Source organism: Lampetra planeri, chromosome 36 (genome assembly GCF_965212315.1).
Source record: "Lampetra planeri chromosome 36, kcLamPlan1.2.h2, whole genome shotgun sequence".
NCBI lineage: Eukaryota > Metazoa > Chordata > Hyperoartia > Petromyzontiformes > Petromyzontidae > Lampetra > Lampetra planeri.
Genome location: NC_136142.1, coordinates 6,069,386 through 6,083,905, shown reverse-complemented (window position 1 = coordinate 6,083,905; position 14,520 = coordinate 6,069,386). Strand labels below are relative to the sequence as shown.

The following is a 14,520-nucleotide window of genomic DNA, read 5'->3' as shown; positions in this document are numbered from 1 at the left end:
AGCGCCGTTGGCGACCCAGCCTCTAAACAGGGAGGAGTGGTGTGGCTGGCGCCATTCGCACAAGACAGGTCGTCTCGGTCTCCCGCGTGCAGACTTTGACCTTGCAGCAACACCAGCAAGCGACCCGTTTTACTGGGGTGTTGCATTATGAGCGGGGAATTGAATCTGGGACTCCAGGATTTTAGTGAAGTGTGCGACTCTGAGCTCCCCAACTAGCCTCATATCCATTTGACTTATAGAGGCCCAGGTCTCTAATAAGTTGATTTATAGGGGCCCAGGTCTCTAATAAGTTGACTTATAGAGGCCCAGGTCAGCTACAGATGCCATTTGCCACAGCCAAACATCTGCCTCTGCCCATACACAAACAGTACATAACAACACTATGAGACCTCCTTTACCAGTGGTAAAATACAGTGATAGGTTTTTACCCTTCCAACTGGTACAAAAGGAGGTCTCATAGTGTAAATGCTTACCCCGAGCTCTCAATACTCTGATAGTGCGCTGTTTTTGAGTTGTACGCCTTTTGGCGTCATCTGGTCCAACACCAATGGAGACTAGGCTCTAAGAAAAGCTGTCTCGGGTGTGGACCAATCAACTTCAAGGACAGTGCATACATTATCATCATCAGAGTTATTTCTTTTTGTTTGCATTTTGACTGCTTGTGTTGTGGTTATTGCAAACATGATGCCGTGTATAAAGGTGTCAGTTTTTGTACCAGTTGAAAGGGTAAAAACCTATCACAGTACATAACAAGGTCGAACTAATATAACCTCATTCTCTCGAACAGCTTAATAATTACTCGACCTTATTCGTAAAATTTTAACAAGCGTGGCGATGGAAAAGCTGCCTTAGACTGCCTCCCTGAGCCTTGGGCAATCACGACTATCCCTAAGAATACACGAGGTACCTCACTCTGGCTCTCTGAGCCTCAGTGATAATAATACAAATCTAATCTCCGAATAGCACGATTTGCTACGTATGAAAGAAGTTCAACATACACACATTTATAGAGCGCCTTCACTCAGGGCGCTTGACGTAGCTTACAAAACAATGACAGAACGGAATGATGTAGATGTTTAAGGACAAGGTCTATTAGGGAAGGGATGGCAAGGAGTGGAGGGACAGGGGAAGAGAAGAGAATGGGCAGAACCCACGAGAGGGAGCCTTCGTCTGGCTCCCTGAGCCTCGCTAATAATAATAATCTAATCTCCAATTAGCACGGCTGGCTACGTACGGTGTGAAAGAAGTTCAACGACGCTTTGAACGAGTACCTGGAGGCGCTGGACATACCGTAGCTGACAAAATGGTGACACAGAATTGAATGACGTAGATGGCAGCGGCGTGCTCCAGGTGTCGGAGAACGAATGACACGACGGGGGTACAGGGGAGGTACGGTAAGGAGCAGAGGAACGGGGGGGGGGGGAGGTGTGGAGGAAGATGTCGCAGACTCCGTACCCTTCTCCTTGGCCATCTCCTCGAGGCAGTAGAAGATGACGCGCGCCCCCAGGCTGAAGCCGATGAGAGTCACGGGCCGCTTGCCCTGTGGCGGCAACAAGCGGACGGCACACGGGTGAGCCTCGGGCGCCCGCCGCGCGACGATCGTCGCGGCAGACGGAGGAACTACGGCAACCGACGACGCGCGCTCGCGTTGTGTCGCGTGCCTTCTGGTACGGCGTCCGATGTTTCGCCCACCCGCCCCTCTCCCCCGCTCACCTGTTGGCGCGAGAGCAGCACGCGCGCCAGCTGCTTGCCCGTCTCGGCGGCGCGGTTCAGGCACACGTCCCACGGGTTGTCGATGATGTTGGCGGCGAGGAGGAGCGACGACGGCCACGCGAGTGCGGCCAGGATGCCTGGTCACGCGCGCACGGCCACACGCAGACTAAGATCCCCCCTGGTGTGGCCTCAACGGAGAGTTGTGGGGCAAGTGCTGTTAGCGAGTAGCACCTGGGAAGGCCGGCAAAGCACACGAGGGGGTGGGTGGCAGGTATTGTGCGTGCGTGTTTGAATTGCATGGCCACTATCGCAAGAATACGGCTCGTGTCGTCAATCTTGCATTTGTGAAGGAGTTGTGGTGCCGCAACGGCCAGCTGCTGATGTTCTGACGCAGTTGATGGTGACACCACCGGTGGCTTTGACGAGGAGGAGGGGGGGGAAATGTCAAAACGTCAGGAGGTGCGATGTTTGGGTCTCGAACAGGGTGGTTATTAATTCTAGATTTGAAGCTTTCGTGACTGCAAGGATTCATACTCTTAGTTTTTTTGGTAAAGTCACGTAGGTAACAAAAATGAAATAAAAATTAATAAAAATAAAATAATAATAAAATCACGACGTTTCGGAGGCAACACAAGTCTCCGTCATCAGGTGGGACCGTCACAGCCAGATTTGCTCTATCAAGTGAGGCAGGGATTCCAAGATGCAAGTTCTTAAATACAAGTTAAGGGGGAGGAGAGGAGGGGTGGTTATTCTGGACGTCCAACCTCTTCCTCTCGGTTCCAAAAATGGACGTCATTAATTTGAACGTACGAACGTTTGATTCGATTTGCCCAGCGGTGGATTGCCGGCAAAGGGTCCGTCCCGTCCGTCCAGGTCTACGCGTGTAAGAGTGCAAGCGCTGCTTGGGGAGCACGGTGTTGTAGCAGTTAGCGCACTGTGTAATGATCCCGGCGACCCTAATTCGATTCCCGTTCACCGCCAACAACAGTGACGATTATCTAAACCGATCCTGGGCCTCCCCTAGGTCGACTCGGCCTCAAATCAGTACCTGGTGCCTTGTGTAAACATCGGCACTGGGGAGACAAAGACGGCCGGGCGTCGTGCTGCCCACTCACCCGCTCGTACGCCACGCCATTGGCGGCTTTCACAGGTGCCACTCGCTAACAGCGCTTGTCCCGAGGCTACCCGCTGCGGTCAGAGTGGGTCTCACCGGACAGCACGGTGAGCTTGAGGGCCTCCTGCGCCGCCATGCTGAGCAGCCCGTTGATGATGGAGTCGATGGCACGGCCCAGCGCTCGCAGGTACTGGGACTCCCACACGAGGCAGTACTGCTCACGGCTGTGGTGCAGGGACCGCCAGGGGGTCTCAAAGCTCCCTAGGAGAGGGGACAGGGATACAGAGGAAGACAGGGAGACAGAGGGAGACAGGGAGACAGAGGGAGACAGGGGGACAGAGGGAGACAGGGAGACAGGGAGACAGAGAGAGACAGGGAGACAGGGAGACAGAGGGAGACAGGGGGACAGAGGGAGACAGGGGGACAGAGGGAGACAGGGAGACAGGGAGACAGGGAGACAGGGGGACAGAGGGAGACAGGGAGACAGAGGGAGACAGGGGGACAGAGGGAGACAGGGAGACACAGGGAGACAGAGGAAGACACAGGGAGACACAGGGGGACACAGGGAGACACAGGGAGACACAGGGAGACACATGAAGACACAGGGAGACGGGGAGACAGGGGGATAAAGGGAGACAGGGGGACAGAGGGAGACAGGGAGACACAGGGGGACAGGGAGACAGGGGGACAAGGAGACACAGGGAGACAGGGAGACAGGGAGACACAGGGAGACACAGGAAAACAGGGGTTTGAATTCACATTCGCCACGTCAATACAACGCGTGCTCTGACGCCCCCTGCAGTTTCGTCCATTCACAGGGCACTTGACGCAGCCACGCGGTGGTGCGGTGAGAAAACACCAGCACCAGCATCCGCCTCAACAGGTGCTCACTCACTGCACTTGCCCTAATAGTCTGTTAAGGCTGTACGGGGGATCTTTGTCTTTGTATGTATATCTGTTTGGGAAGCGGTGGTGCGGCGGTTAGCGTGCTGCGCTCCGAACACGGCAACCTGCGTTCGATCCACGGCCGACATCGGTGATGAATATCTGAACCGATCCTGGGCCTCCCCTAGGTCGACTTAGCCTCAAATGAGTACGTGGTGCCTTATGTAAGCATCAGCACTGGAGAGAAAGGCGGCCGGGTGTGGTGCTAGCTAACCACCTCCTCTCGTGTGCCGTGTCACCATTCGTAGGTGCTTGCTGACAGTACAGTGCTTGCTCTGGCAGCCTGTTAAAGGGCCACGTGGGGTGGTTTTGTTAACGTGTGTGTATGGGGTGCAGTAGCGTAGTGGTTAGCACGCTGCGCCTCAAACCCGGCGACGCGAGTTGGACTACTGCTCAGTGCCAATGAGAGTGGCGAATAATTGAACTGGTCCTGGGCCTCTCCTAGGTCGAGCCAGCCTTAAATCTGTATCTGGTGCGGTGTGTGGGGAGCGGTAGTGTAGCGGTTAGCGCGCTGCGCTATGAACCTGGCGACCCGGGTTCGATTCCCGCTCACGGCTAACACCAGTGACGATTATCTGAACCGGTCCTGGGCCTCCCCTAGGTCGACTCAGCCTTAAATGAGTACCTGGTGCGGTGTGTAAACATCGCCACTGGGGAGACAAAGGCGGTCGGGCGTGGTGCTGGCCACCCACCCGCTCGTTCGTGTACCGTTCCGGCCTTCATAGGTGCTTGCTAACAGCACTTGCCCCTACAGTCTGTTAAGGCTATACGGGGGATCTTTGCCTTTGTCTTGTAAGTTCACGTGTACATTCATCATTCATTCCATGCAGGAGTATTTGGCTTCATGTGGGAGGAACTCGAGAGCCAGCAGGAAACCCACAATGCCAGAGCACTACTGCCTTATCAGTACTGATCGGGAAAATTGACAGTTTCGCCATGATTACGAATCATCATTTTAAAAAATGTACCTTCGACACTGCAAGGTGGCTGTACACCAGCCCCACTCCACATGTGTAATGCTTTGCATCAAATGACAAAGGTGCAGCCCTGCAATTGCTTGCTCATACCACTGCTGGCAGAAGGGCCTCCACTAGAGGGAGCACTGGAGAGGCCCTCTCTTCCACGCTGGCCAGACATCTTAAGAGGCTGTGGGAGTACCCACACTTCACCCCACCACGCGCGTATTGCCAATCAGCCAAATGTTGGTGAACCTGTTCCTGCTGCAGAGGGAGCCCTCTGCAGCCTCTAGGGGGGAGTTTTACGGAGCCCCTCCAGACAGTGTTCTTGGCCCACGCTTCCACGATGGCCACGTGCCTTACATAACGCCACTCGACTTCTCAAAAGCGAGCCCTTGCCGCACACGACGGCAGACAGACACACCTCGGTTACATAACGATAATGCAGACAGGTGGGTGCCAATTTTGTATAGGGGGCACACATACGCACGCACCTGTTGTACCCGAGTTATTGTTCGTAAGAGAAGCCGCTTACACGACACTGCCCGCCAGGTGTTTTGCAATAAGGACAGACCCTCTGAGGGGGGAGGGGAGGGGGCAAACGCTGCTGGCAAGCACCGCAGCGTTACCACTTATCCCGTGGCAGAGATGCGCGCGTGTCCCCGCGCTGCCGTGCGCGCGTGAGTGCGCGTTACCGTATTTGCCGGAGGAGAGCCAGCCCGTGATGGCGATGGTGACGTCCAGCTTGCGCCCCTCGGTGAGGGTCACGAACTCAAACTCCTCCACCTGCCCCACGCGCTTCTTCATCTTGTACCCTGGAGCAACAGCGGAAAAACAGAGTTGTCTCTCGATTTCTCCTGCTGCAAGCCACGCGCACTTGTATAACATTATAACAATATTCATTTACACTTCTACGTATCTTCTTGGTTCTTTCGGTAAAGTCACGTAGAAGGAAAATAATAAAAATAAAACATAATAAAATCATTCTCACGACGTTTCGGCCACAACGCAAGCAGCCGTCTTCAGGTGGAGAACAGGTCTGTCGAGAAGGCAGAGTCTCATTCAGTCTGTCGAGAAGGCAGAGTCTCATTACAGACTCTGCCTTCTCGACAGACCTGTTCTCCACCTGAAGACGTCTGCTTGCGTTGTGGCCGAAACGTTGTGAGAATTATTTTATTATGTTTTATTTTTATTATTTTATTATTTTCCTTCTACGTGACTTTACCGAAAGAACCAAGAAGATGAATTCCTGCAGTCACGAAAGCTTTAAATCGAAACTTCTACGTGTGTATGTGTGTTGAACGTATGTCGCACCGTACGTAGCCGACCGTGCTAATGGGAGGTGCGGCGGGGGGGGGACAACAGACTAAACAGAAAAAGCAGTTAGAAGGGAACGAGTTTTCAATCTAGATTAATTAAAAGTGCACAATCACTCAAAGCCATAGCAGGACTAATGCTGCCTCCTTTCACACGGAGATCACAAGGCGCTAAACAAACATAACAAAGACAAAGACCCCCCCCCCCACCATATAGCCTGAACAGACTGTTGGGGCAAGTACTGTTAGCGAGAACCTATTTAGACCGGCACGGCACAGGAGGGGGTGGGTGCCAGGACCACGCTGGGCCGCCTTTGTCTCCCTAGTGGCAATGTTTATACACCAGGTACTCATTTGAGGCCGAGTCGACCTAGGGGAGGCCCATAACCGGTTCAAATAATCGTCGCCGATGTTGGCCGTGAGCAGGAATCGATCTCCGGTCGCCAGCTTCGTAGTGCAGTGCGCTCACCGCTGTACAAGCGAGCGAGCTAGTGAGCGCGTGAGCGAGCGAGCTAGTGAGCGCGTGAGCGAGCGAGCTAGTGAGCGCGTGAGCGAGCGAGCTAGTGAGCGCGTGAGCGAGCGAGCTAGTGAGCGCGTGAGCGAGCGAGCTAGTGAGCGCGTGAGCGAGCGAGCTAGTGAGCGCGTGAGCGAGCTAGTGAGCGCGTGAGCGAGCGAGCTAGTGAGCGCGTGAGCGAGCGAGCTAGTGAGCGCGTGAGCGAGCGAGCTAGTGAGCGCGTGAGCGAGCGAGCTAGTGAGCGCGTGAGCGAGCGAGCTAGTGAGCGCGTGAGCGAGCGAGCTAGTGAGCGCGTGAGCGAGCGAGCTAGTGAGCGAGCGAGCTAGTGAGTGAGATAGTCCAGCGAGTAAGATAGTCCAGCAAGTAAGATAGTCCAGCGAGTAAGATAGTCCAGCGAGTAAGATAGTCCAGCGAGTAAGATAGTCCAGCGAGTAAGATAGTCCAGCGAGTAAGATAGTCCAGCGAGTAAGATAGTCCAGCGAGTAAGATAGTCCAGCGAGTAAGATAGTCCAGCGAGTAGGATAGTCCAGCGAGTAAGATAGTCCAGCGAGTGCGCGAGTCACCGGTGAGGCCAGCGCCGGCCGCGCCGAACAGCGAGGTCATGACGGCGATGCCGGCGGTGGAGCCGAGAACAGCGGCGCCGGCGCCGCCGATGACCGCGCCAGCACCTGCGGCCACGAACGGGGCCGCCAGTCCCCCCGTCACTCCTGCAGGAGCGCGTACACACAAAGACAAAGATAAAGATTCCCCGTATAGCCTTAACAGACTGTAGGGGCAAGTGCTGTTAGCGAGCACCTATAAAGGCCGGCACGGCACACGAGGGGGTGGGTGGCCAACACCACGCCCGGCCGCCTTTGTCTCCCTAGCGGCGATGTTTACACATCGCACTAGGTACTCATTTTAGGCTGAGTCGACCTAGGGGAGGCCCGGGACCGGTTCAGATAATCGTCACTGGTGTTGGCCGTGAGCGGGAATCGAACTCGGGTCGCCGGGTTCATAGCGCAGCGCGCTAACCGCTACACTATCGCTCCCCACACACACACATACGCACACACGCACGTACACACACACACGCGTACACACACACACGTACACACACACAAGACAAATATCTCCGTATAGCCTCCACCTCCAACTCAGCTTAAATATACGCTCCAAGATTGGTGCTGTTTCATTCTTCACCTGAGGACGGCTGCTTGCGTCGTAGCCGAAACGTCGTGAGAATTATTTTATTATGTTTTATTTTTATTATTTTATTATTTTCCTTCTACGTGTCTTTACCGAAAGAACCAAGAAGATGAATCCCTGCAGTCACGAAAGCTTTAAATCGAAAAAGCCTCAACAGACTTGCTGGGGAAAGTGCTGCGAGTGAGCACCTATGAAGGCCGCCACGAGGGGATGGTGTGGCCAGGACCATGCCCCGCCGCCTGTTTCTCCCAGTGCTGATGTTTTCATATCGCAGCACCGGGTACTCATTTAAGGCTGAGTCGACCTAGAAGATATTTGTCACGGTTTTTGACCGTGTGTGGGAATCAAACACGGGCGGCCGGGTTTGTAGCGTAGGGCGCCAACTACCGTACTATAGCAGATGCACAAAACAAAGATCCCCCATATAGCCTTTAGCAAACTGTTGGGGCAAGTGCTGTTGGCGAGCCCCAATGATCGACACTAGTAGCGAGATGCAACGTGGCATGCAAGGCATGATGGGATGACCGATCGCGTGGTCACAATCGTGCGTTCATTATTTCTACTCTGTGTGTGGGCAACTGTACGGCAGGTTAGTTGGGTTAATGAAATCTGGCTGTCCGCCTCATGATGCCAGTTGAAATTCCTGGGGAAACGCAGATTGTAAAAGTTGTGGCTTGGCTCTCCAACACACCGGTGTACTGTACTAGTATACTACACTATATACTACACTACTATACACTACACCATACAATATACTACTATACACTACACTATACACTACACTATACTACTATACACTACACTACTATACACAATACACTACTATACACTACATTATACACTAGTGCTGTCCTAGTATACTACACTACACTATACACTAGTGCTGTACTAGTGACGAATTGGCCACGTTCTATTTACGTGACAACCCTTACTAGTTGGCCGTGTCGGGTGGTGGCGGGTTTAACGACACATTTATATTTACGCGATCTAACCCAGAAAAACCCTCTATTGTGGGTTATTGAGTTATGAAAGCAGAGAGGGGGCGCGTGCATCACCTGTTCTAACAAGAGCCACGATAACTGTGGTTGTGACGACGACGATGCTGTGACTTTATCAAGATCTGGAAGCCACTCTGGGGAAAGTTTTCGTCGCCAAGACTATCCACCAAGGGTAGCGGCAGCCGCGGTGTGAACGTTCAGCGCGCCGTGGGCTTGCGGTGCAGAGGTCACCTTGTCCCATCGGCCAGCGCGGTGGTCGAAACGGCGAGGGCAAGTTTAAAAAAAAATAAAAAATCACCACCACCACCTTCCACCCAGCAACATAAACAGAAACTCCACGGTCAGCTGATCAGCAATTCGCGTGAGGTGGGGTAAAGTGTGGGCATACTCCCGTCTTTACCAAGACGCCTGGACAATGTGGAAGAGTAGGCCAAAAAAATACCCTCGAGAGGGGCTCTCTATAGCTCCCTCTAGTGGAGGTCCCTCTCTGCCAGCTGTGGGGTGACAAAGCGATTGCAGGTGCTGCGCCTGTACCTACTTTCCACCACAGAAGTGGCTGACCGACTGAGGAAGTGGCGCGCGGCGATGATGAAAACCTACTGTGGCGCGCGCAGTTACGCGCGTTCCAATCGTGCGCGCGACAAAACATTATTAGCGATAGAATTTAAATGCAAACGACGTGCTCATGCGTGTAGCGAGGCAGCAATGGCTTTATCGACGCATTAAAATAGAATCTGACACTCACGATTCGTGCACTGCATGATCCGTCTAAGTTTAGGTTGCGTAATGGAGGCAAATTATGTGCTCATATTCCTGCGGTGGGCGATACGCACGAGGCATGGCACAACGAGTGAAAATTTGCAAAAACCCAGACAAACAAGACTCGCAACACAAACGGGACAGTAAACACCAGACAAGAAAGGCAGTTCACTCTGGAACAGAATCGTGACGACGCATTGAATCGGCCGATTCGCCCGATTTGAATTTTATCCCCGAAAGGGCGACATTTAATGAATCTGCGTGAGTCTAAGAACTGCGTTTTGTGTTCAGTTTATTGTCCTTTCCCCCGCACCTCCCATTAGCACGGTTGGCTACGTGAGGCCCGAAAGAAGTTCAACATATGTACGTATACATACACGTACATACGAGACCTCGTCATTAGACGAGATTCAATCCTCCCCCTCTCCCTCTCTCTCCAGCCTGCGGAACAGGCGTCCATATTACTTGAACCTCCACAGATGCTCGATGCACACCAGGTATAACACGAATCTGCAAGGTTCCCCCCTTCCCGAGCCCCACTTGGAAGGCAAGGCAAAGTCGTGATCGAGCGTTTCGCTTTGCATGGGGCAGCAAACCGGAGGGTCTGAAGAACGCACCACACATACTTCAGGAGGAACCTTTCAACAACAATACCTGCGTGGTTCAACACTGGCGTGTTTCGATTTAAAACTTTCGCGACTGCAGGGATTCATCTTCTTGGTTCTTTCGGTAAAGTCACGTAGAAGGGAAATAATAAAATAATAAAAATAAAACATAATAAAATAATTCTCACGACTTTTCGGCCACAACGCAAGCAGCCATTCAGACGCTGTCTCCCCGACAGACCTGGTCTTCACCTGAGGACGGCTGCTTGCGTTGTGGCCAAAACGTCGTGAGAATAATTGTATTTTTATTATTTTATTATTTCCCTTCTACGTGACTTTACCGAAAGAACCAAGAAGATGAATTTCTGCGTGGTTCAACACTGGCGGCGCATTTCCTGGGAGCGGCTCCTTCGCCGCTCGTCGCAGAGGTCCGCGGCTCGAATCCACCGGGCCACCCTGGTTAATACTGTGGCGTGTGCACTACCCCTACAATATGGGCGCCCGTCGACTTGACAATGAACAAAAACGATGCCGGGATGTGCAGGAACTGGTCGACGTTTATTCTCCCATGAGGTCCCTGAGATCGCCTTTGGATCACCTTCACTTGTAAATGCTCCGAGGTCAAGGCTCCTTTCCTGAGGTGATTGGGATTTTGGCACTGTGCAGCTCCCAGGCATCGGAACAACGCTTTGGCTTTGCCAAGAAGGCAATCAGAGTCGTTATCTGTATTTAAAACTAAACAATTTTTGTTTATTTTACCAGGTAAGGATAAATAAGCCATATAGCTCTTTTGCAGCAGCGACCTGGCCACAAATGATAGCTCAACGAAGTGTCTTATGTGGAAATTTATAGCAACCAAATACACATGTTGTTGATTCTAATGTGGAGGGAAAAACCAGAGGACCCGGAGAAAAATCCACGCGACCACAGGTGAGAACATGTCAACTCCCAATATACAGTAGGCGTCAGGGTCGGGATCAAATCCACGACCTGCAAAATAGGCGAGGTATTTAACGGCCCAAAATCACCCACGCAGCAGCAGCAGCAGAGCGATTCCCGACTGCAGGCCGGGTTCCGAGTCTCCTTGTGCCGCACGGGGACAGCTGCCATTGGGAGGGGGGGTTGTGCCCTTTCAAAGTTTGTTAGACGAGGTGCGAGTCGTCGCTTGCCGCGTGTGAACGGTTCCCGCGTAAGGGAGGGCGGCTCGACCGAAACGACCGAATCGACGTCGTCGTCGTCGTCAGCGAGCGAGGCGACGGCGAACGACCGGCGCGGCGGTAGACGGAGGTCGCGCGGCGTGCGTACCCAGCAGGGTCCCTCCCACCGTGGTCGCGAGCCCGATGAGGAGGTACCTCTTGATCTTCCTCTTCCTCTCGGCTTTCTTCCGAGCCTCCAGCTCTGCCCTGCACAAGTCGCACGTCGCCCATTGTCAATTTTCAAAAGTGCACCCACAAAAAAGTTTACATACGTACCCCGTTTCATATTTGCAATTTTTTTTTTATTTTACCAGGTAAGGCCCACTTGAGCTGTATGGCTCTTTTTCAGAAGTGACGTGGCCACTAATGAAAGCTCAACGAAGTGGCTTATCACGTGAACATTTAAAGCAGCCAAACACTTTGAACGCACGTTTCTGAATGCGGAGGGGAAAACCGGAGGACCCGGAGAAAATGCCACGCGGTCACGGGGAGAACATGCAAACTCCAAATTTCCAGCAGGGCATCAGGTTCGGGATCGAACCCACAATATTCTATACACCAGGCGAGGTAGTAGTCCAGATTTTCTACGCATTCCCGAAAGCCACACACTCCGGAGGCAGCCTAGACAAGCCGGGGCCTCGTGAGACGGAGTGCGATGCCCTGAACGAGCTACGCCGCCCGCTTCTCCTCGACACGGCATTTCAAGAGGAGGGGGGGGTTCTGGGGGGGAGGGGGTTAGGAGCAGAGGTCGCAACCGGGTACCCGATACCCGTACCCTACCCGATACCCGGCTACCCGTACCCGGCCAGGTATGGGTACGGGTACCCGTTTGCGACCCTGGTGCGGCCGGGTACGGGTACGGGTACGGGTAGGCCGTGAGTCACTGGTGAGTAACAGTTTGTCACTCATTTCGGGTAGGCTACGGGTAGGGAACGGGTACCCGTACCCGGCCGGGTACGGGTATGAGTACCCATTTGCGACCCTGGTGCGGCCGGGTACGGGTAAGGAATCAAAACCCGTTTGCGACCTCTGGTTAGGAGCCCTCCCCAGAAAATATTCCATGAGAAATCAAGCCCCGAGAATAATCGTAATCCTTTGCAGGACTTGATAACAGACATTTGCCATGACTTGCCACAGCCTGTACACATGCCTAGCTCCGTCGTTCCTTCCCGCTTGTGCGCATGACTTTTCTAAGTGTCCCTCGCATTAAACAATCGGATGCACTGCAAGCGAATACACTGCAAACGGACCGCGCGTGCTATGGATGATGCGATGTTCGATTGGCCAGCCGCAGCCCCTGTGATCTGCCGCAGCTGTGCGGGGGGGGTGGCTGCAGAGGTGTTAATCTAACGGAATTTCTGCTTCTTTATTTCATTGCCCAAATTAATCCTCAATTTTATCCACGCCGAGCTATCGGCGTCGTAGCGGCAAGAGGTGAAGAATCCATTCGGATCTCTCGCGCAGCAGCGCGACCCTTCACATTGGAGAACAGCCCACGCAAGCGGATATCACAGAGCTCCCCATGGGATCCTGTTCGAGTGACTTCTGTTTCGCACAGCAGAGGGGGCAACGCTTTCCCACCTGCTCTTGCATACCGGAGAAAATCTTCGGCACGTGACACGTCGACCCGACAGTTAATTCTCAGACCTGAAAAGTAGCCGAATGAAGTCGAGAAGCAAATGTGTTTCATGCGAGACCATCGGTGCAATACGCACGAGAACCACGAGCAGCTGCCGGGATTCTGACCCAGGATCTCGTCGGTGCCGGCTCAGCGCTCCGACCTCCGAGCAACCTGGTCACTTCCACAATTTACCCCTAAACAAGACGTCCCAATTGCTTAGGAAACGTCGTAAGCCAACCCGTGGCAACATTCGATTGGCGCCAGTTGGCTACGTACGGCGCGAAAGAAGTTCAACGTACGTACGTCCAAGTAAAGCCCTAGGGACATGGATCAACGGCGAAGGGTCCAAAGCGTTCAGGAGCAAGGGGTCAGTGTACTTACGTTGTGGGAACTCCAGCGCAAGGTCCGTGCGGCACGGCAGAGGAGAGAAACAACATTCTCAACGAAGAAGCCTTATCGCGCGCAGGGAGAGATACGGGCCTTTCGGTGGCCCTCCCAGAACCACGTGCGAGGAACGTGACGGTGCAAGCCGAATCGAGAAAGGCAAAGGATGGAATGACGATAGGGATGGATGATACAATGCAGTGGGTGTGGCGGTTGCGCCGGTATCATCGATTGGTAAGTGTTATGCTACGCTCAAGAGCCACGTCGTGTCGAAACGCTCGTCTTAAAAATCGATGTTGCCGGATTCGTGTGTGTGTGTATAGTGTGACGTCCACCGCGGAGATTGAGCCATCAAGTCAGCCGGTGGGCAGGTGCCAGATGGATTGTTACATCGCTTGCACGTCACATGGAGGGACAATGGACGGTGGTCACACCGATGGGAGTGGCAGCCAAAAAAGGGAACGCAGCCTAGATGACGTTCGCTGCAGAGATGAGAGCTATGAAATGTGCCCATGTGCAGACACTAGACAGATTCTTGTTTCCAATCGCTTTCACTTGGGGAGAAGTTAACATGCACACGAGTTTAAAGTTTAAACTTCTGTGAACTCAGTCACTGCGAGGAATGCGTAGGTTATCAAGTGTCACCGCCAAGGTGGAATTATTCCAGTGAGATCCGGTTTGTTGAGTCCCTCCGTGCCACTGTTTACTCAAGCTTGCCGCCAACTCTATCGCGGGACCGTGAGAGACGGCGATGGCTTAGGGAGGCCCTCATCCAGCAGTGGCGAGACCATCGCTGATGGTGACGACGATACACTGCATGTGATGAGTTGCCGTGACCCCCACCCCACCACCGGCAGCCATGAGTGGCCGTTACATTAACCACGAGGTTAACAAAAAAGAATGGATCCTCGGACCGAATCGCTATCGCCTGCGGGTGAATGGTTACTTGCACCTCGAATTAAACGATTGGACGAAAAAAATTATTTGCTAGTTGACTTGTGAGCTGTTTTCACCAATGACAAAGTGTCAGGATGGCAAGCAGCTGTCTTTGCAGCCGAACGATATCGCGGGCTGGGCAGAGGAAGGGGTGGAAATTTTGTTTCCCTTCATGCGGGCCGAGTAGAGCTCTCACTTCCCTCTGGCAGAGCCACGCATTGCCACAGACAAAAGTGAGTGCAGCTAATTCCCCTCCCAATACCCGATCGGTGCGG

General features: G+C 53.3%; 1 protein-coding gene across 1 annotated transcript in view; it reads right to left on the bottom strand.

Annotated features, from left to right (window-relative positions):
* Nucleotides 1-14,520, bottom strand: part of TMCO4 (transmembrane and coiled-coil domains 4) — a 31,089-nt gene that overhangs the window by 5,961 nt on the left and 10,608 nt on the right. Inside the window, exons 6-11 of the mRNA XM_078611453.1 lie at nucleotides 11,414-11,511; nucleotides 7,122-7,265; nucleotides 5,424-5,543; nucleotides 2,924-3,088; nucleotides 1,714-1,850; nucleotides 1,456-1,540 (exon numbers count right to left, since the gene is read on the bottom strand). Coding sequence (XP_078467579.1) covers nucleotides 1,456-1,540; nucleotides 1,714-1,850; nucleotides 2,924-3,088; nucleotides 5,424-5,543; nucleotides 7,122-7,265; nucleotides 11,414-11,511 — 749 coding nt within the window. The remainder of the gene's footprint in view (nucleotides 1-1,455; nucleotides 1,541-1,713; nucleotides 1,851-2,923; nucleotides 3,089-5,423; nucleotides 5,544-7,121; nucleotides 7,266-11,413; nucleotides 11,512-14,520) is intronic.